At 46.7% G+C, this 20,680-nt stretch overlaps 1 protein-coding gene across 2 annotated transcripts in view; it reads right to left on the bottom strand.

Annotated features, from left to right (window-relative positions):
* KIRREL3 (kirre like nephrin family adhesion molecule 3) overlaps positions 1-20,680 on the bottom strand; it is a 528,183-nt gene that overhangs the window by 100,888 nt on the left and 406,615 nt on the right. For both annotated transcript variants that reach the window (XM_015592001.1, XM_006915190.1), the window contains exon 2: positions 20,074-20,151. In XM_015592001.1, the coding sequence (XP_015447487.1) occupies positions 20,074-20,151 (78 nt within the window). The remainder of the gene's footprint in view (positions 1-20,073; positions 20,152-20,680) is intronic.

Genomic DNA, 20,680 nt, shown 5'->3' with positions numbered 1-20,680 from the left:
TGGCCACAGGCTGGGGCAGGTCCCATGCTGGCAGTCACCAAGGCCCCTGGCTGGGTATAAGGACACAGAGGAGGGACTGATACATCTTCTACGACAAGGTGCTCAGAGCCTAGAAGAGATAAATATGTGCACAAGGAAATAGAATAAAAAGCGCTATATGATCGGCCCAGATGAAGCGTAAAGAAAGTCCTGGAGAAGAGCAATTTCCTTTTGCGGGAATGTCAGAAGGGTCACAGACAGGGGAAGGGAGAGTCTCTGAGCTGGTTTCAAAGGGGAAGCAAGATGAGGACATGGAGGAAACGTCCCTGAGATGGGGCTTTGATCTCTGGCTTGGCCGTCATAGCTGTGTCCCTGGGAAATCTTAGTTCCTCTGAACCTCAGTGTCCCCATAAGGATAGTCATCAGTGCTTGTTGGGTTGCTTGTGAGAATGAAATAGGACATTTTGTGTAAAGTGCAGAGAACTCTGTGTGCCCTCTACGATGGCAGCTGTTACTGTCACTGTGAAGCCGGCACGTGGCTTGTGTGCCTGTGGGTGTATTTAGCAGGAAGCACACTCAGGGAATCGTGATAGGTCTGACAGTGTAAGCCCTGGGATACGTGCTCAGAAATTTGCACTTCATGAGACGTCATCCAAGGTTTTGACCCACATGCTCAGGTCTGAGCTTTAGAAGGACCGCAGTGGCTGTAGTGAGGAGGGTGGATAACAGAGGGCTCTCTAAAGGAAGAAGACGGAGTGGGAAGATTTTGCTGTCATGGACTCAGGCCGATGCTGCAGCAATGGGAAGAAGATGCAGATTTAGGAGCCATGCAGAGGAAGAAGTGATAGCACTCAATCAACAGGGGGTGAGGAAGATGAATGTGTAAAGGCCCCTCTCTCCCTGGCCTGCAGGATTGCTTGGATAGGTGACTAAAGGAGCCATTTCTGTCTCAGGAGAAGAAGCAGGTTCGTGGCAGGTGAGGGAGGGGAGCAAGGAGTCAGTGAGTTCAATTGTAAATATGTTGCTGGAGAGGGGCCCCGAATCACTCAGGAGAAGACGTCCTGGATGCAGTTGGATCTGCGGATCTAGAGGAAGAGGGTGTGAATAGGTCACACTTGCTGAGCACTCACTATGGCTCAGGCAGAAGGACACGTATTCTGACAATGTGTCCTCTCATTTGGTGTTGACCTGAGAATCCATCTCCAAATACCAGAAGTTACGGATGTTGATGTGACTATCTAAGAGGGACACGGTTACTCCAGGCTGGGAGTATTGGAAGCAGCTGTCTTGGGTGGAACCTTTAACTCCTGTCAAGGTTTGCACAGGCTTAGAGCTCTGTCAGGATGACAAGAGGTTATCTAACCCCATCCTCTTCCTTTGGGTCAGTACAGGAAATACCAACAGAGAAGCCAGAAGAACAAATATTGTCTGTTTCTCCTAGACATCGTGGGGAGAGAGATTTGGAAACACTTTGACCCCGATATTGCCATTTGTAGCCACTGGTAGCTTGGTTCTGGCACACAGGTGAGGAGAAGTTAACCAATATCACAAATGTTCCAGAAATTGCGCTGGATTTTTGCTTGGGCACACACAGGGGAGCCGACTGCTCTTCCTGGGGCTGGATGTGAGGCAGGAATTCTCCCGCCTGAATTCCTTGCTTGAGCTAGGACAGAGTGTGATTCTCTCGGCCTTACATGTCTCTTCCCAAGACACATAATCTGCCAAGGTTGTCCCAGACAGCATGGGTCTTTAATGAAGAGCAATGGGGCTGGCCGAGGCAGGGTGACTCCAAAGTCACTATAAATCCTTTGCTTACTGATTATCAGCCTATGGCCCCAGCCAAAGGCTGCACTGTGCTCATTAGTGCCAGAGAGAGGTAATCCTCCATCTATTCAGCCAAGTTCTGGGTGCCAAGAAGACACTGATAACTGCTGCTAGAAATATTGGCACATCGATGCTTGTGAAGGAGCCCATCCATCCTTGACTGAGGCCATCCTGGAGTCTGAACAATACGAGAAAGGCAGAGCAGTGTGGGCTGTGGTGGTGATGGTGGGGGAGAGTGTAGACGCGAGATGCACAGGCAGCCCATGAAGGCCAGGACCCCAGATAGCATCTCAGGCCTGCAGTTGGCTGGCCGTGGGCTCAGGCTATGCCCCTTTCTTTCTCTGAGACTCAGGTTCCTGTGTCCTCAGATTTGGAATATGTGCTCAGTGAACCATTGTTCGGGAAGGGTAGAAGCAGTGTGAGAGAAGCTGGTGCTGCAGATCAGTGATCGAATGGAGTCATTACGAGAGGTGGCTATAAACATCTGCCAGGGGCAGACAGAGCCCTCTCAGAATGGGACAGCATGGGAACCACTAAGGTAGGCCAGAGGCGGGGCCATGGACTGGCTGACCCTATGATGTCCAGCATCTCTCTTTCTCTATTATAAGAGATACTGTACGGACACGGGAAACTGTGTCCTTGCAGTGAGCACCCAGGCCCGGAAGTTTCCAATCTGGTGTTGCCTCTGCCACCTCTTAGCTGTGTGTTCTTGGGCCTGGCTCTTTCCTTCTCTAAGACTGAGATTCCCCATCTGAAAATTATAGGATTTAGATTAGTAATCAATCTGGTAGGTCTTTCTCTGCCAGTCCTAATAACCTACATTCCGATTTTCCAAAGTTTTATTTTTGCGGGGCTTAGGACTGAAAAGAAAAACCAAGGCACAAGGAAGCAAAAGAAAATCCCCCGAGGATACTGGTCTGCTGAGGGAAGACCCATGTCCTAAACATCATTAACAACAACAACAAAAAATTAAAAATGATCATATTATGCTGATACAGGCCTTGCCAGTTAGAAATTGTTTTGAAACTTTCATGTGCATAAGAATCACTTGGGAAACTTGCTAAAAATACAGCTTCCTGGGCTCTAAGCCAGAAATTCCAGGATAGCATCTGAGCTGGCCCGAGGAGTCAGCATTTGAACAGCTTCCCCGGTAATCCTGCCGCAGGCGTTTCTGGTCCACCTCTGAGAAGCACTGTGCGTGCAAACAGGAGGGCTCAGGGGCACCAGGTTGTTGCTGGTTTTGGCTCTGTCACTTGCGGCCTTGGTCAAGCTGTCGTTTCTCTCTGGTGTGCCTCGGTTTTCCTAACTGCGCAGTGAAGGAGTTGGATGAGGTGAATAGTTTTCACACTTTTTTTTAGTGTATGCGACCCTTTTGTCAATGGAATCTCATGTGGAACTCCATTGTATAGGGTGGGTAGAGGCAGAGCTGGGGCAGAGCTGGAGGGACCAAGTCCAGCCCTTTGGCCACACGCAGTGGACTCTGATGTCTCTCTGTGGAATGCTTAAGAAATTAGAAGGTCCTGTGCAGTTCTGATGGTCTCTAGCTGTTTGTGAGGGGCAATATTGCTGCGTCCCACCGACAGGCACAAAGGCAGGGCGAGGACCTGGGATGCACTGTGTGGCTAAGGCGGCTGGCCTTGAAGCATGAGGTACTTCTGTATCACTCACTAACCCTGCATTGGGGACCGCAATTTAGATCTGGTGTTTAGAGAGTAATCTTCTTTTCCATGGCTGCTAGAGTCATTCCCAATGGAAGTAGATCATCTCAGTGCCATGTCCTAAATTTCTTCCCTCTTGGAACCCAAATAGAATCAACTCAATTATATTTATTAATGGAGAGGAACAAGGGTGTGAAGAATCCAAAACGATAGACATTCTAAAATAATGAAAAGTCTTAAGTAACACTTATTTTCAACTTTGGGATGCATTTTGGTATTCATGTCTGAATATGGATGTGTCTGATGTTCTGGCAATTCTCAATACTTAAAAAGAAATAGGCTCTAATAATGGAGCTCCCTTTTGTCTCTTGCTCAGCAAGCGGAGAACATCACCTCTGGTACCGGCCCACAGCTGGAGTTGGGCCACCCTTCAGTGTCCCCGGCTCGCTGTCTTATGGGCTACACCTTCCCTAGGAGCGGATGGGAATATTAGCTGATTTTGCCTTTAAAGGACTTTCATTCCCTTTGGGCCTCATGCAAATAAGAGCAAAATAAGAAGCTGTGAAATGTTAACAGAGGACTTCATTAAGCAATCTTCATGATAGTATTTTCCAGGAACGGGGACAATTTGCCAACAGATAATTGAGAGCTGACTATATATGCGTCCTAATTAAAAAAGTGATTCTTCTTCTCACTGCCCTGGGATTCTGGGCCCTGTCTTCTGGTTGCTTTGGGATATTAACCACAAGTAACTCTTGTATACATTTTACACCTCACAGAGCACTTTACATACGTTATTTTACTTATTTTACCTTCCCACCATCCCGTGGAGAAGGTTCTATCATCAGCCCTGACAGAGACTTGAATGCCAAGGCTCAAAGCAAAGACTGGCCCAGGGTCCCACAGCAAGTGTAGGCCTTCATCCCAGTCCTCTTCTCCATCACTTGGTATCTTTTGTCCCCACCTAACAGTGGCCCTGATAAGGGCTCCAATTATTTGCATCAACCTCGAGAATGTAGCAGCAAGCAAACCCCACCCTGCCAAAACAAACAAACACAAATAAAACTAGCTTGCAGTTGCTATCCCAGTCTGTTTTGATTGTTCGAAGTGGTGATGTTGGTAAAGGAGAGAATTTTGTACTGGAGGAACCTGGAGAGGCAGGAGAAGGAGTGTGCGTGCACACTGTTGGGGGCGCCAGGATGGGCTGAGCAGCTTTCTTACTTTCCAGGAGGCTTAGGCTGGGTCACTGAGCCCAGGCATCACGGAAGATGAGTTGGTGACAGGAAGGATGGAGCTGGCAGGCCCAGAGCTCCTTGGAAGCAGGAGTAGCCCCAATTCCAAGCTACCTATTTTCACATCAACAGTTCTGAGAGAGAGAATCACTCTCATTTTGTGGATTAGGAAATGGAAGCTCAGAGATGTTCTGTAACCTGTCCAACATCACAATGTATGCTGGAGGCTGGCATTTGAACTATCTGGCTTCAGGTCTGGGCCTTTGTTCATTCGACAGTAGTGGGTAAGCGCAGAGGATGTGTGAGCCCTGTTCTTTTCTCTTCAGAAAACAGAGACTGATGACTGTGTCCTCTAGTTGTCCCTAGCTGTGTTCCAAAAACAGTCAGGAAGCTAACAGGACATCTGCTTTGTGTCACTGAGCATAGGCTGTGTCCCACCTGCAGACCACAATCAGCCAGAGAAAGCTCTAGTGGTCCCAGGCCCCCAGGGGCTGATCAGCAACATGAACAACAATTTAGGGCATAAGTCGTCCAGACCCAGGCACAGGCACAGCCGTTTTTAAATCCTACCTGCTTGCATCCCTGTTCAGAAGCCCTTTGCAAGGCCTGGCCCCTGCGATAGCTTTCTCAGCTCAGTCTTGGGCTGGGTGAATGGAATGACTTCCACGGGCCTTCACAAAATTCACTGTGGTGCTGAGGCTCTCATATGCGGTGAGATGACCCAGGGAGGACCTGCTGGTGCCTGGCTAGGCTCTATGCTAGGCATAGGATCGAGGTCAGCAAATAGGAGCCTTTTGGGGAGATGAGGCCCTTTCCTGCCTGCCCCCTCAAGACATCTCCGTTTTCCAGCCTGGAGTGCCATTGGATGTGCCCACAGCTTCTCTAATAGGAGAGTTACTCATGGCTTCACTGGAAGAAACAGAGCAGCTTTCAAGCCTCCTCCCCCAAAGGCAACAATATTTGGTAACACTTGGCGTCTTGGGGAGAGAATTCATGTCCGTAATTAGTTACTGTATATCACCGTTAGTACTCTGCTCAGGATTTACTGGGCAAATACCATTTAACTGCACAATAACTACAGGTCCTTGCTGCTTATTGGGTAATTTACTAAGGCTGGGAGAATGGGGCAGGAGGGACTCAATAGGAGGTATTGTAACCCCTTGAATCAAACTTTATGAGTTTGAGTTTGGCAGGGAGGCGGCTGTCGGTAGCCAGCTCTCATTGCTTTGTTTTGCAGAGTTGGCTGGCAGACTGCTTCCTTTTCTTTATTTATTGCAGGAGAGGTATGAGACTGGGGTCTGGGGCTGCCTGGGGCTGCCCGGGGCTGCCAGGGGCTGCCCAGGGTATGAAAGGCCTTTTGGTACAGAAAGTCTTTGGCTGAACGCAAAGGAACCCAGCAGGAGCCCGACAGCAGGAACCCATGCTTGGTGTCCTGGGGCCTCCATCCAAACCTTCCACTTATTCCCTCCACAGGGCCTCTGTTTGTATCTGGGCCAGTGGGTGGAGAGCACAGGGAACTGTCCTTGGCTGGCAGCATCAAGATAATCTTAAACCTTCTCTTTTCTCGCAAGTGCCCCATTGGTTGGGAAGCAGCCATTCCTGGACACTTGGCTGACATTCTCGGCCTTAATCTGCTTGAGCAAAGTCTGTCTTTGTTTGGCCGTGCACTGTCTAAACTCCTCTAACCTATTTAGATCAGGGAGAGGGGAAGAGACACAATAATGAAAAACGCAACATGCAACATTGCCTTACGCAATCTAATAAATTACTCAGTACCCGGCTGCCAGCTCAGACTAAGCCCAATATTGCCTGCAGTAATTATTTGGATCAAATGCAGTTTATCTGCTTCATATTTGTGCTTCTGTGCTCGGTGGTAACTTATAAATGTCATTGTGGTGTTTATTTGTTATAATGAAACTTAATGGCATTGGAAGCCAGGAGCAGAGCTGGTGGGGCGGCAGGTTTAAAACAATCTCTTCATCTCTGGAGAGAGAATGAGCCAAGATAACAGGAAACTGCCCTATAGGGAAGAGATTTTCAGAGATGGCCGTGTCCTCGTGCTGTGTGGTAGACGGAGACAGCCAGGAGCCACCTCCAGAGGCATCCTTTGGAAAGTGGGACGACTTGGCTGGGTCTAACCCCAACACTGCCCCTCTGTCCTTGCTCTATCATCCAAGGGCGTTTTAGGGATGGGAGGTGTCCAGTCTTCACACCACCTGATGGTTGGCCCAGATAAGAGACACAGGTTTCCTAGGGGCTTGGGAGGCCAAGGTCCTGATGGTGACTGTGTCGTGGAGGACAGACCATCAGTGAGGCTTTGGAGAAGAGAGTGAGGGTTGGAAAACAAAAGGAGGGTATTGTGGAAAGCCAAAAGAGGGGAGGCATTCTCTTTTGCGTAAGGAAGGGGCACTGGTGGTAGGGAACACAAGGCAGGAACAGAACAGGGAAGAGCTGGCAGGGGTTGGAGGCAAGGTGCTCCATTAGCTCTGCAGAAGTATCATGGACAAAGACGGGCCATTTAGTGTAGAATGAAGAGTGAGTTTGGGCTTCTGGACTCTGCGTTTTCCTAGCTATATGGTTTCGGGCAAGTGATTTATCTTTCCAAAATTTCATTTCCTTATGTGGGAAATGGGAGCAATAAGAAAAACTCTCAGGGCAGTGGTGATGATTAAACGAGGTGATGTGTATAAAGGGGCGGAGAGCTTAGGGGTGAACACAATGTTTGGCACATAGTAAATGGTAAACAAGTGGCTATGGCAGTGATCAGCACATAGTAGATGTTCAATAAATGTCTGTTGAATGATTAAATGAATAATAACCCTTCCCACCTGTGTGCATTACAAAGCCCTCTTCCAAACAGCTGAGCTCGGATTGAGACCTCAGAGCTGTGCAAGCCTGACTTTGTCATGCCCATTTACAGTCATCCCAGAGTGGTTATAGGAACTTGCCCAAGGCTACGCAGCTGGCGGGTATGGTAGGCAGGATTCCCTCCATCAGTCGTCTGAACAGCTCCCCATCTCTGCTGAGAGGCTGAGCTGTTCTCTGCTGACCTGTTGCCTGTTCCCTGGAGCCCAGTCACACAGCCTGTGCTGACCTTCCCAGCTGCATCTGGACGCAGAGGCACATGGGGGTCTTCCTGTCCACTTCATCTTAAATACTACATTTAGTATTTACTCATAAAATATTCATTTTCTCCCCTCAGCGATGTGCTCATGCAAGGCTCCTAACATCATAAATATGGATGAAAATTATTAGTCACTGTTATTTTTCCTACTAGCCGCTCCCCTTTCTCAATACCCCTCTCGTTTTCATCTCAGCAAAATGGGACTGAATTGAGGGTCTCAACCTGGAACGCTAATAATAATGCCTTGCATTTCCTGGTACTGTATACTTTCTCAAAACATCTGTACAACCAACCGCTAAGCATATTTTATCTTTGTAATATATGCATGGAGGGAAGAACATCATGATTAGTCCATTTTGCAGATGAGAACAGTTCAAGAGAGATCAAGGTCAAGGTCACATATCTAGTCAGGAACCGAACTTATTATTTTAAAAAACATTTATTATTATTATTATTGTTGTTGTTGTTATTATTATTATTATTTATTTTTGTTTGACTCCTAATAAAATGTTCTCTGGGAAACTGTGTTTGTTTTATGTAAATAAATACTATCATCATTTACTTTACAGATTATATAAAGTTTTCATCCCTGTTATTTTACTAGTCTCCACAAGGCAGTCTTGATTTATTCTTATTTGACAAAGCTCACATGACGAGTTAGTGGCAGATCTGGGTCTTAAAACCATTATTTCCCAAAGTGGATTCCAAGAAACACTAGTCCTAATACATGCTCTAGGAAAAATGTGTCGTGGTCAAATAAGTTTGTGAAACTCCATAAACCATGTCACCCTTTCGGGGGTTTGCCATGTCCTTTGGCATACAGAGTCTGAGAAGTTCTGTGGAAAAGACTCGTTTAATTAGGGTTAACCCAGCTTCTTTCCACCTTATTTAACTACAGATACTACATCTCACGGGAAACCTATTAACGTGCTACAAAAATGCTGCCCTAGGGAAATGTGTATGCGTGGCCCCTCTCCTGCCATATTTTCTGATGCAGTGGGGTTTGGAGCAGGGCTGGGATAGGAGAGCATGGAGGGTGAAGACGGGGCAGAAAGCACAATTGTGGGGCCCATCAGAGCTGAAGTGTCCCTTCCCTAGGCTGTCTCTTCTCCTTCTTGTATCCCCAGAACAACGAATTCCAGATAATTCACTCAATATTAGGTTCAGTCATTCTAGCCTACATCTGGGGCAGGATTAGAGGGGCTACCTGACTGCTGAGTGTGGTCTGTGGGCAGTCCGACATGGAAATATAGGGGACAGGGCAGTCTATGGCCATGAGGAGAAATCTATGTGAACACACAGTAGGCATTTGGTTAGGTCTGCCCTTGATGGTGATGGAGAAAGTCACCTCACCCTCATCTCCCAAACACACACAGCTCCCCGAGGCAGAGCGGGAGTAAGAAGACCAGGGCTTGAATCTTACTTAGCTTTATCAGCTAATTGTCGTATGCCTTCAGGTAGACGACTAAATCTTTCTGAGCCTCAGTTTCTTCATCTTCAAAATGGAGATAATAGACCTACCTTGTGATGAGGTGAGGTTTAAGCAAAGTGAGTGCCTTCCTGCCCCGGTTAGCTTCCCCCACTTCTCCCACTTTCTGGAAGCCCCCTGGTATTACTCAGAATGAGCGGCTTCCTCACCTCTGTGCTCCATGAGCATGTCACCTATATTCCTCTTCGGCTCTCTCACCACCTCGCCTTCTGCTATTTTATTATACGCCTGTCTCCCCATTGGACTCAAAATCCTCTGAGGGCTGTGGCCAATTCTCTTCTCGCAGTGCCTCATCAGTACCTCTCAGGCCTGACCAGGCCAACTCCAATTGCCAATATCTGCAAGCTTCCCCTGAGGTCTTTCTCTTAAGCTATAAAGGCCATTCTGCCTTCACAAAGAGCAGGCTAGAAGTGCCAAGGAACTAAATTTACTCCACTCCTTGGGTGGCCTGACACTGAGATGTGAATTTCACAGCACTTCTTAGTTTCCCTTTGGGATTAGGCTCCAGCCATGGTGGCAGCAGGCTTGATGATGCCCCCTGTGTTGGATGCCTTTCCTTTTCCGTGTCAATTCTCTACCCTCTCTGCACTCCCACATAGACAATTACATGCAAGACTCTTCAAAGTATCTGCTTCGGGAGAAACCTGAGATCGGGTAAGAGCATCCTACATGTGTTATCCATCTCCACATCCCCCACAGCACCAGGCACACACTAGGTGTCTGATAAATTTTCTCTGAATCAGACAGAAATGAGCCGTTGGAACAGACACAAGGAGAGATTGTCCTACAGCATGCTGGCTGAGGGGATGGGGCCCGAGAAGCCTAAGGCAGAATGGCTTCGCCCTTCCTCCCATCTGGGAGGTCACACTCTCTCCTCTGTACCTGCCGCATCTGACAAACCTTGGTGGGTGCAGAGGACTTGTGGTCCAGCCGGCGTCCTTCCTCCAAGAGAAGGGAGCAGCTTGGTGTAGTGTTTTGAGGTCCTTTCGTGAACCATAGTTGAGAAGTGCTGCTCTTTAGGACTAAGACTAGTGGTTAGTCCTGGCGCATTTGACTTGGAGGCGGGGAGTATCCCATTGCTCTTTTATCCCACACTCTGTACACAGTTATGGAAACTGTCACTGTGTCCCATATTCCATAGGCCATTATGTATATTTCAAACCATTATATAAATGCACTTGATTTGGTGCTTCTGAATGTCATTAAACTCCTCCCATACCAGTAACAACACGGTTTCCATAGAAACTAACACATTTGAGAAGGAAAGGCATAGGGAACAAAGCAGTCGGAGCAGGGGAGAAAAACGTGTCCGCCCGATTACTGTTTCCAGAGTGTGGGGTCCAGTGATGTGACATGGCCACTCTGTGGAGATGGGACAAGCTCCTTTAGGGTTTTATTGACTCTCCTTTGATAAAAGCCCTGGAAAATTCATCTCAGCTTGAACCCGCTCATTCCAGCATACAGCTCTAAAAACTTCATAGCTGCAGGCCATTAAGCACCTTCATTTATTCAGACTTTTCACCCTGGGATTGGGGTGGAGGGAGGTCCCGGCATTCAGTGATGAAGTCTTTGAGGCTAGCTGAGAATGGAGGGAGAGGGAGACAGAGAAAAGAAAGGAGGCCTCCTTAGGAAACAGTTGGTGTGGGTGAGACCCCAGGATTTTGCCAGTGGTTGCTACCTAAGTCACTTGGTCCTACTGTCATCAGTTAGAATGATAAAACTGTAGACACTTGGAGTTGAAGGGGTATTATATTTGAAGGCCCTTATGAGAGCCTGGCTGAGGAGCTGCCCATGGGTAGGCAGCAAACTTCTTGTCTTTGGAAAGATTCAAGCATAGGTTGTGATGGCCTCTTATAATGAAATTTGCTCTCTGGGCTCAGCTCAGATATCGCTGTCTCCAGAAAGCTGTCCGGGCACTGCTTATTTGGCCCGTAGTTTTGTTGGACTCTCCTTCTCTGTTCCTGTAGCTCCTGTACGTACCTCGTTACAGTGGTTATGACACTGTATTGGGATTGCCTCGATGTTATCGGGGCAGGCACTGTGTTTTTACATGTCACAGGCCTACCTAGCACAGTGCAAGGCACAGAGTAGGCACTTGATACATGAGTGTGAAGAAATGAGCCCATAACACCACTGTATTCAAAACAATTTATGTGGACAGGTACTTGGCGGGAATATTAAACCATCAGAAGAAGGTATGGACTAGATGACTTTTGGTACCTTCTGGCCTTGAGAATCTTGGATGATATGGTTCTAAAATTGTTCTGACTATGCCTGGGATTGAATCTAGATTTCTCTGACTCCCAAACCACAGTGCTTAACCATTAAGCATATTAACCAAACCAAACCAAAATAACAACAAAATCCACTTGGTATAAATATATCTAATCTCTCCAGGTGGAGGGCAAAGTTCCTGGGGAGAGAGCTGTGCCCAGCCTCTCTAAATCTCCTATGCCCGGCACAGTGCTGGGCTCATAGGGGGTGATGATTTTACTCTGTACTTCATTTCTATATCATGAATCGACTTCCTTTCCTTTCCTCCAGGGGTCTTTGCTTCTTTTCTCTTCCAAAACATTGCTTCAAACCCATTTTTAGTAGGTAGACTTCCCTGATCGATGCACTCTTCCTTGTCACTCCAAGACTTTAAGGACTTAGCATAGTGGAAAGAGGACTGGATTTAGGATCAGAAGTCTGGGTTTGAGTCTTGGCTCTATTGCTTGCTAGTTGTGTCACTCTGGGCAAGTCACATTACTTTCCTGAGTCTCTGTTTCCTCTTTCCACATGATTTCTAATGTTTCTTCTAGGAGTCTATGAATCTCAGATCACCTAGTCCCAGCAGCTTGGGAGCCACCGACTTCTTTCAATGTTTACTCTGTGCCAACATTATGCTATGCTCCTGGGATATAATGGAGACTAAATGCAGTTTACAGACCAGTAGGAGAGACAAGTAGTGGTTAAATAACAGCCATATGAATGTATATGCACAGATTCAGCTAAGAGTTCTAAAGGTAAAGAATATGGTTCCATGGGAGCATAGACTGGGTGGGGGTGGGAGCAGTTCTGAGGAGGCCGTACTGGAGAAGTGATACTTAAGCTGAGAGCTGGAAGATGAGCAGCAGTTACTATGGTAAATGTTGGGGATGGGGTATTTGAGTGTGGCCAGCATCCAAGAGGAAGGACCAGGACAAACGAAGCTGCTGTAGCAGATGAAGCATCCCTGTTTGAGAAGCTGAAAGAAGGATGTGACTGGAGCACAGAGTGCTAAGGAGGAATGATGAGGGCAAAGAGGTGAGTAGGAACCAGATCATGTACAGCCGCGTGAAACATGCCAGGGATTTTGGCATTTTTCCTAAAAGCAATAGAAAGCCATTGAAATATTTCCAAGAGGAACGTGACATCAGATTTGCATTTTGAAATAATGCTCTGGCTGAAGTGTGGAAAATGAACTGGGAGGGAAGGGGTTGGGCATGACGAATACAAGGAACCAGTTAGGAGAACACTGAGGTAGTCCAGGTGAGGGAGAATGGTGATGGGGACATGGGTGTTGGCTGTGAGATGGACAGACGTGAATAGATTCAAAAGACATTTAAGAGATAACATTTCTGGGTCTTAGTGAGGGTTGGGTATGGTTGCGAAGGAAAAGGAAGTTTAAAAAGGAGCTTGGCAGGGTCTGTGGCCTAGAGTAGGGGTCCCCAACCCCCCAGGCCAAGGACCCGTACGAGTCCATGGCCTGTTAGGAACCAGGCCACACAGGAGGTAAGCAGAGGGCAAGCAAGCGAAGCTTCATCTGTATCTGTGTAGCCTCTCCCCAGTGCCAGCATCACTGCCTCAGCTCCACCTCAGGTCATGAGGCATTAGATTCTCATAGGAGCACCGGTCCCCGGTGCCAAAATGGTTGGGGACCGCTGGCTTAGAGGGCCCTCAGATCACCTTATATAAGCATGTTTTTCTGTAGGAATGGTGGCTGGAGGAAAGGGCCTACGACAAAGTTCTGGAATCCTCCAATCTCCAGATTGTGGCAGGAGAGCGAAATGGCGGGTCCCTTGCTCCAAGATGCCGAGCGAATTAAATAACAATCATAAAGTGCCCTGGAAATCCGAGTCTTGCTATAAATAATAAACAGGGACGTTATACAAATAACCAGCTTTGTAGCCCCAGTGGAAGAAAACACATCAGTAAGAAAAATAGAATAGGAAAAAATGCACCCCAAAGCCCCAAATAACAAAATGACAATATTAGCCAACATCCTGGGGGCTTGAGCAGGCAGTGGAGGAATGGTCTCGGAAAAAACGACTGTGGGCCCTTAGCATAAGCTAGACTGTGGTGGCTGCCACAGTCAGATGGGAGGGGCTCATGTGTCATTAGACCCATTCTCTGCTGGGTCAGGTCCCTGGGCCAAGGTCCAGGCTCCCTACTGCTGCTTCCCCTCCTGCTCTGAAAAAAATGCAGCTTGTCCTGTAGGCCTGGGCGCCTGCCTCACTGCCACCCAGGGTATAGCTGATATAGGCCTGAATTCACTCTTGGAGAACAAACAGGAAAAATAAACAAGATCTGCCTTTGAGCCTGCTGAGCGCAGCCAGTCAGTCAGTTTCCTAATACTGGTTCCTTCGGTGGCCAAAGTATTTAAATTTATGGGATGAGTGGTGAGAACAGGGTGTGAGCAGGGTGTTGAGAACCAAGATAAATTTTGAATCCTCACATTTTAAAGGCTTGTAGATGTTTGTAGCCAACATTATTCAATTTCATACATGAGAAGGTTGAAATCTGGGTGTTCAGGGACTTGCCCAAGGTCATACAGCTGGCTCCTTACTCTTAGGTGCTCCTTCCACTATACAGACTAATGAGGGCACCTCTCTATCAACTCTGTTAGGGGATAGGCAAAAAACAGAGGAAGTTTTAGACTCATTTTTATGGATTAGAGAACTGGGATGCAGAAAGATAAGAGAGACTCCATGCCATCACAAAGAACTCCAGGGCTGCTGAGGGTCATGCTGCCTGGAGTTCTGGGGCCTACGACAACCTTTATGGGGTCTGCCATCTGTGGAGCTGGACTTCTCCTTCCAGGCGCTCCAGCCCCTCTCAGAGAGGCCGGGTCTCTGTGAACAGAAGCTGCCGTTGCTAATCACTGTGCTTGTTTCTTCCCGGAAAGATGGAAGCGACAGCGCTGGGAGGCATTTCTGCTTTTCCTTCCCTGAGTCGGGAGAAACGGCAGGTCGCCGTGATTCTGAGAAGCGGCAGGTCGCTGTGATTCCGCTGCCAAACCGGATGTGCAGCCGGACAGGGCGTCCTGTGCGCAGAGGGAAAGAAAGCCCGGCGCAGGTGCACCTGGGCCTCAAAGGACTGGCAGGGAAAGGCCGCCAGGGCTTGGCCACCTCCTCTCTCCTCCTTCAGACACCTTTGACCTCATTTCCCTTCTTAAGAGTCCTACTGCCTGATAGAATTTTCTGGTTCCTTAGAAATGGTCTTCCCTGGTCTGTGACCCTCGCTCCAGGTCTTTCCTGATTTTCTCCCACATCGACTAAAGACTGCTGTGTTCTGCCCCATCTTCTCCCAGCCCCTCCCACTTTCTTTGCATTTTCAGCTACCCTGAGAAACCAGACCAGCTAAAGCGTTCACGGTCTCTGCCTCCCCTTTCAGAAACCCAAGAACTCTGGACTGGATGTCAGGAGCCCGGGGTTGTGGTCTCTTCTTATTGATCCGAGGCCAGTCGCTTGGTGCTTCCAGGCCACCCTGATTTGGTGGGTTGCTCCATAATCTATCTCTAGGGTTATTTACTGTTCTCAAGTAGGGGAGGTTTTTCAGAGGCAGGCAGAACCCCTCCCTCATCAGATATAATGTGGAAAGCTTTCTATTTCCCTATAAGTAGGATCAGCCTTGGGCAAGCAATTTGCATTGAGAGGATGAGCGGTTCTGGGATCTCCAGGAAGAATGGGTAATTGGAAGAGCCCGGGAAAGGAAAGGAATGATTGGTGGTGGTCATGGTGGTGTGCTGTGTGGGCTGGGGGTGTGGGATAAGGGAACAGCGGGAACAATTCCCTTTGTATATCTGATGTGACGTATCTGCCTAGAGCTCTATGTCCTGAGAATATAGCCCAGCAGTGCATGGGGTGAGGAAGGAGAGCCGGTGTGGAAAGGAAGGGGGCCACTTCTGGGGGCCTCCCCTCCTAGTCCTCCTGTTCCGCTGACCTGAGTCCAGGCCTCCCAGGAGGAGCTATAGTACTGGACTTGGAGGAGAGGCTGAAAGGCAAGACTTACGGAATCCCTGGTGATGTGGAGACTCATTGGTGGAATGCTCTACCTCAGTTTGCTCTGCCTGAGGAGCATCTTTGCAAGACCCACCTTACACCTGTGAGCAACTTTGTGCATTCCTCCATTGTCAGTCATGGCACTAATTAATTATTTAAATTAAACTTGACTGAGTATTCCCTAGTGAGAGACATTCAGCTAAGGGCTAGGGAACGAAAGGAAGGAGTGGGATCTTTGCTAACTCTTTAGGTGGGGCAGACGGTCTAATAAATAATTACCAGCTAGGGTAAGTGCCACAAAATGAATAGGCTGGTTGCCCCAGTGGAGCATAATGGTGGGGGAAGAGGGATATCTAATTTAGATCTCTCTGTGGAGATGACAATAATGCTGAGATGAACCTGTGTGTTTTTATCATGAACTCCTTGAGGGCAGAGGCTATATCTTACTTTTCTAGCCCTGATGTTTAGAACGATGCTCGGAACTTATTATAAAATTAGTTTTATTTTTCTCTGGTAGGTATTCAACAAATGTTTGACGAATAAATAAGTAACCTACTTCCAGCAGTTTCTATTTAAAGTACCATGTACTTAATCACATGAAGACTATTATGTCAAACAAATCGAATATTCTTATGCCTAGTCTATCTTTATTTTCTCCTTTCTTGTCTGCCCTTCATTAATTTTTGTCCATTTCTCCATCGGATGCTGCAGATATGTTGAGTCTAAATAAGAAAGAACACACACACACACACACACACCAGACACACCACATGTAACTAACCACCTCTATTCCTGCAGATGTAGCAAATTCTATCCAAGAGGCTATTAAGCATTCCCAAATAGAGCAACTCTCATTGACTATCACATGCCTCCTTAAATGATCTTTGAATAGTATTTTCTCTTTATTGCTTTGTGTAGTTTAACGACATCAATTGCGATTCCTCTAGCTTATGATAAACCCCCGCTCTATAAAGCTCCTGTTCATTCATTATTTTTCTCTTGCTTCTTTTCAAACTGTTATTTTTGGGAAATGTAGTGAGGAGTGGGGAATAGAAGGAGAAGAAAATGAAAAGATACCAGATTAACAAGGAAACAAATGAAATAGGCGACCACTTCTCCAAAGATGATAGACACCTATTATTTACTGTTAAACAGAACAAATATGCTTTAATATAGCACAAATAAGTTTATTATAGTTATTCTAAATTGGAAACATAATGATCACTACCTTATCTTTACTGGAAGAATCAGCTAATTGTTCCAATATCTCACTAATTCCAGCAGCAGGGAGAAAATTTTTTTTTTTTAATATTTACCAATTGTTCAATTTATATCAAGGTAAATGGTGTGGCATGGACAGAGATTTCTGTTTCTTGAGCTACGTCATGGCTGCTATTCCAGTTTAATTATTAATATGTGGGAGTTATAATTATTTTTGGTATTTGTACAAGATAATTATAAACCATAAAATAGCTCTCCATGCTCGCTGATGCCGTTGTTTAGACATGTTGGAGTTTGGGCATGTGAGCTTCAGAAAAAGAAAAAATGCATAATGTGGCACTTGGGGTAGCAAGACTGACTGGAGTGTGAGCAGAGGAGCCTTCCCCATCCTTCCAGGTCCCTTTCTCTTCTCCACCTGTCCAGAGCCAAAGTTGACCCACCTTGTGCATCTCTCATTTTGCCCCACTGTCTCACCCTGCCCCCTATCCTGTCTTCTCCTTGTTAGTTGATATTTGTAACCATTCACACGTGGTGGCTTAGCTTGCTTACCACCCTCTCATCTCCTTCACCCAGAAGCAGCAGCAGCTACTGTGTGTGTGTGTGTGTGAGTATGTGCATGTGTGTATTGCAGTATATGAGAGGGATGAGAACCACATGCAGAGAGGGAGGGAGGAGTAAGGAGTTAGCTGCACTATTACCTTGGCTACTCTGGGCCATTGTTGATGCCTCTACTGCCTCCCTCTTTCTGAATACCTTGCTTGATTCTCAATTAGCCTTTACTAAGGGGAGGGTTTAACTTGAGGTAAGGCACCTGGGATCTATCATTCTTAACCTAGTCAAGCATAACCAATTGAAAGAATAACTCATTTGTGCGGAGTGTATGTGTTTGGAGAGAATAGACATGTTCTGGCATCTTCTCATTTTCAAAAGAAAAAAACTGTTAAAATGCTGTTTTAGCTTAGTTGTTGCACAAAGTAAGGCTAACTGTCCTCAGAGGTAATGAGGTCCTGGTCTTGTTTCTGAGTTTTCAGTCCTCCTCAACTCCTTTCCTTCCTTCTTTACTTAAACAATATCTAAGAAATGCTTCTCTATTTAATGCTTTTAATTTAATTTAATATTTTATTTTATTTTATTTTATTTTATTTTATTTTATTTTATTTTATTTTATTTTATTTTATTTTATTTTATTTTATTTTATTTTATTTCACCATCTTTCTAATTCCTGGTTCAGAGTATTATCATTGTACCTTTCTGCTATGGAAAATTCATTTGGACCCCTTGTTATGGATTGAATTGTGACCCCCTCTCTCTCAATTCATATGTTGAAGCCCCAACCCCCCAATGTGAGAGTATTTGGAGATAGGACCTTTACAGAAGTAACGAAGGTTTAATGAGGTCATATAAGTAGGGCCCTGATCCAATAGGATTGTTATCCTTATAAGAAGAGGCACCAGAGGGCTTGCTCTCTTCCTGCTATGTGAGGACACAGTGAGAGGGGGGCCATCTGCAGGCCAAGAAGAGAGCTCTCATAAGAACCTGACCATGCCGGCGCCCTGATCTTGGACTTCCAGTCTCCAGAACTGTGAGAAAATATATTTCTGTTGTTTAAACTACCCAGTCTGTGGTGTTTTGTTAGAGCAGCCTGAGATGACTAGTATGACCATCCCCGCGCCCCGCTCCCTCTCCTCCCCGGCTCCGACCTTAGTCACTTGTGAAAGAAAGGTGAGGGGAGTGAATTATGTTCATGAGCCATGTGATATGAATCTTTGTAGGTCCCCAGGATCTAGAGTCAATGCCCTTGTACTTGAGTCAGACACTCAGGGCTTGAGGTTTCAAATCCAGTCCAGCTCCTGACTTTTTGCCTCCCCTAGTCCCTGTGAACCTTGTTTCAGTTTCTCTAATGAGCATCGCCAGCAAGAGAATGTGTCTATTCAGCACCATGGACAGAGGCATCCTGTCAGTTCCCACAAATTAGAAGTTACTGCCTAGCACTCTCATGAAGGCTGTGTTGGGAGTGGAGGGCTAGGCTGAGAAAGAAAAAAGTCAGGAAACGAAGACTGACTGGCAGGATGCAGAAATTGCAGCCCCCAGCCCCGGCTTTGCTCAACCCTGGGGCTCTCACAAATGGGAAGTGGCTTCTTGCTGCAGCTGCCTTCTTACGCAGATGAGCTGCAAAATGGGGGAGCTGGTACTCCTGTGCTTAATTGGGCTGGCTTACTTCTTGTCAAACTGTCACCATGATGGGTGCTAGTGACAAACCTATAGCTGGCAAAGCATTAGGCCTGGGGAGCACAGGGGAATGTGGATGTCATGAACTGTGGGTTAGAAAGAGAGCCAGCTGAAGAGCATAGGAAGAGGGCACGGGAATTATGCTATGGTATAACTATTGGAATAGAGATGGTACAGGTGAGCTGCCACCCCCATGCCTGGAATGGGGCCCAAGGCTTTGGGAGGGGAGGGGCCCAGCTCATGACAAGCTGGGCTGGTGGGAAGCCAGGGCTTCATTTGTCTGACTTTAATGAATAAATGGCATCCCCAGCCATTGTTTACCTACTTTTGAATCCTGACAAACAGTCTGTGGCATCTGATGGAGAGGCTTATTAGCTGCACAGAGACAGATGGCTGGGGATGAGGGGATTGGCTCTTTATTACAACAGGCCCATCAGTGACAGCACTCCTTTCACATCCCAGCCTCCATGTCACTGTCAATGCCTTTCCCAAGCTTTGTGCGGCCTAGTCCAGCCTCAGAGGAAAGACTCAGTGCAAGAGGAAGGCAGAATGGCTCATGAGTAAGAGGAAGACATAGGGTCAATGGAGCTGAGAAAGAGAGCAGGTTTCCAAGTGTTAGTTCTTTGAGAATAAAAATTCTGCCTTATTCTTCTTTAGTATTTTTCCAAGTGCCCTATAAGGTGCTGTTTATTCAGAAGGCATTTAAGAAATGGGAATGATTGAGGAGAAAGATAGAGAGGTCTGGATTAGAAAAGATAATAGAAGCAGATTGAATCATGCTGCCTGGATAAGTGGGAAATGAAAGGTAGGGGAGAGAGAGGAAGAGAAGGAGGGGACACAGAGGGAGGAGGAAAGACAGCATAAACAAAAATGCTTATGAATCAGCATACTGTGTTTTAGGCATTAGTCACTCCTCCCCATGTTACTATATGAATAGCTTCACGGAAATCAAACTGATCTGCCTACTGTCCTTTCTGAGATGTCCCAGGTTCTCTTTTTTGGTACCATGGTTGTAGGGCACAGCTTCCTTCCTCCACATTACCCTTGAGAGGGTGGACGAGTTCTCACTTACCTTCATTTATTCTCCGAAATTTGTCCTTGGCCATGTAGCCCAGCACCAGACAGCATCCTCTCTTCTGGAGGCCCAGCTCTGGAAGAAAAGCATAGGTGGGTGAGCCAGGAATGGATCAGGTATCAGTGAACTCCCTTCACAGGGGATATGATATGCTTGCTGCTCTTATAAACAAGGCTATTTATTTATTTAACAGATATTTACAAAGCACTTACTATGGTCCAGGCATAATTTTAAGCCCATAATTCCTCATTTGATTCTCACGACAATCCTATGAGGTACATATAATTATCCATTTTATATACCCCTATTTATAGATGTGTTAAGTCAACAGTCTTAGATGAGAGAGCTAAGTAGGTGGCAGAACCAGGAGTTTGAACCTAGGCAATTTGGATCCAGAGTCCTCACTCATAACCACTACCCATAGGTTAATGAGGCCCAGTATATCCCAGCTTTGGGGACTATGCTCTGATGACTTTAGGACTGTGGTCAGGGCTGCCAGAGAAGAGGCAATGTCCAGCCAGTGATGTCCTGGATGGAGCAGTGCAACCAGACACAGGAGGCGACTCAGAGGGATTAAGAAATTATGGGATAGATTTAGGGAAAG

This window comes from Pteropus alecto, unplaced genomic scaffold, assembly GCF_000325575.1.
Source record: "Pteropus alecto unplaced genomic scaffold, ASM32557v1 scaffold135, whole genome shotgun sequence".
NCBI classification, from domain to species: Eukaryota; Metazoa; Chordata; class Mammalia; order Chiroptera; family Pteropodidae; genus Pteropus; species Pteropus alecto.
The sequence above is the reverse complement of the archived record's forward strand: the minus strand, read 5'-3'. Positions and strand labels throughout refer to the sequence as shown.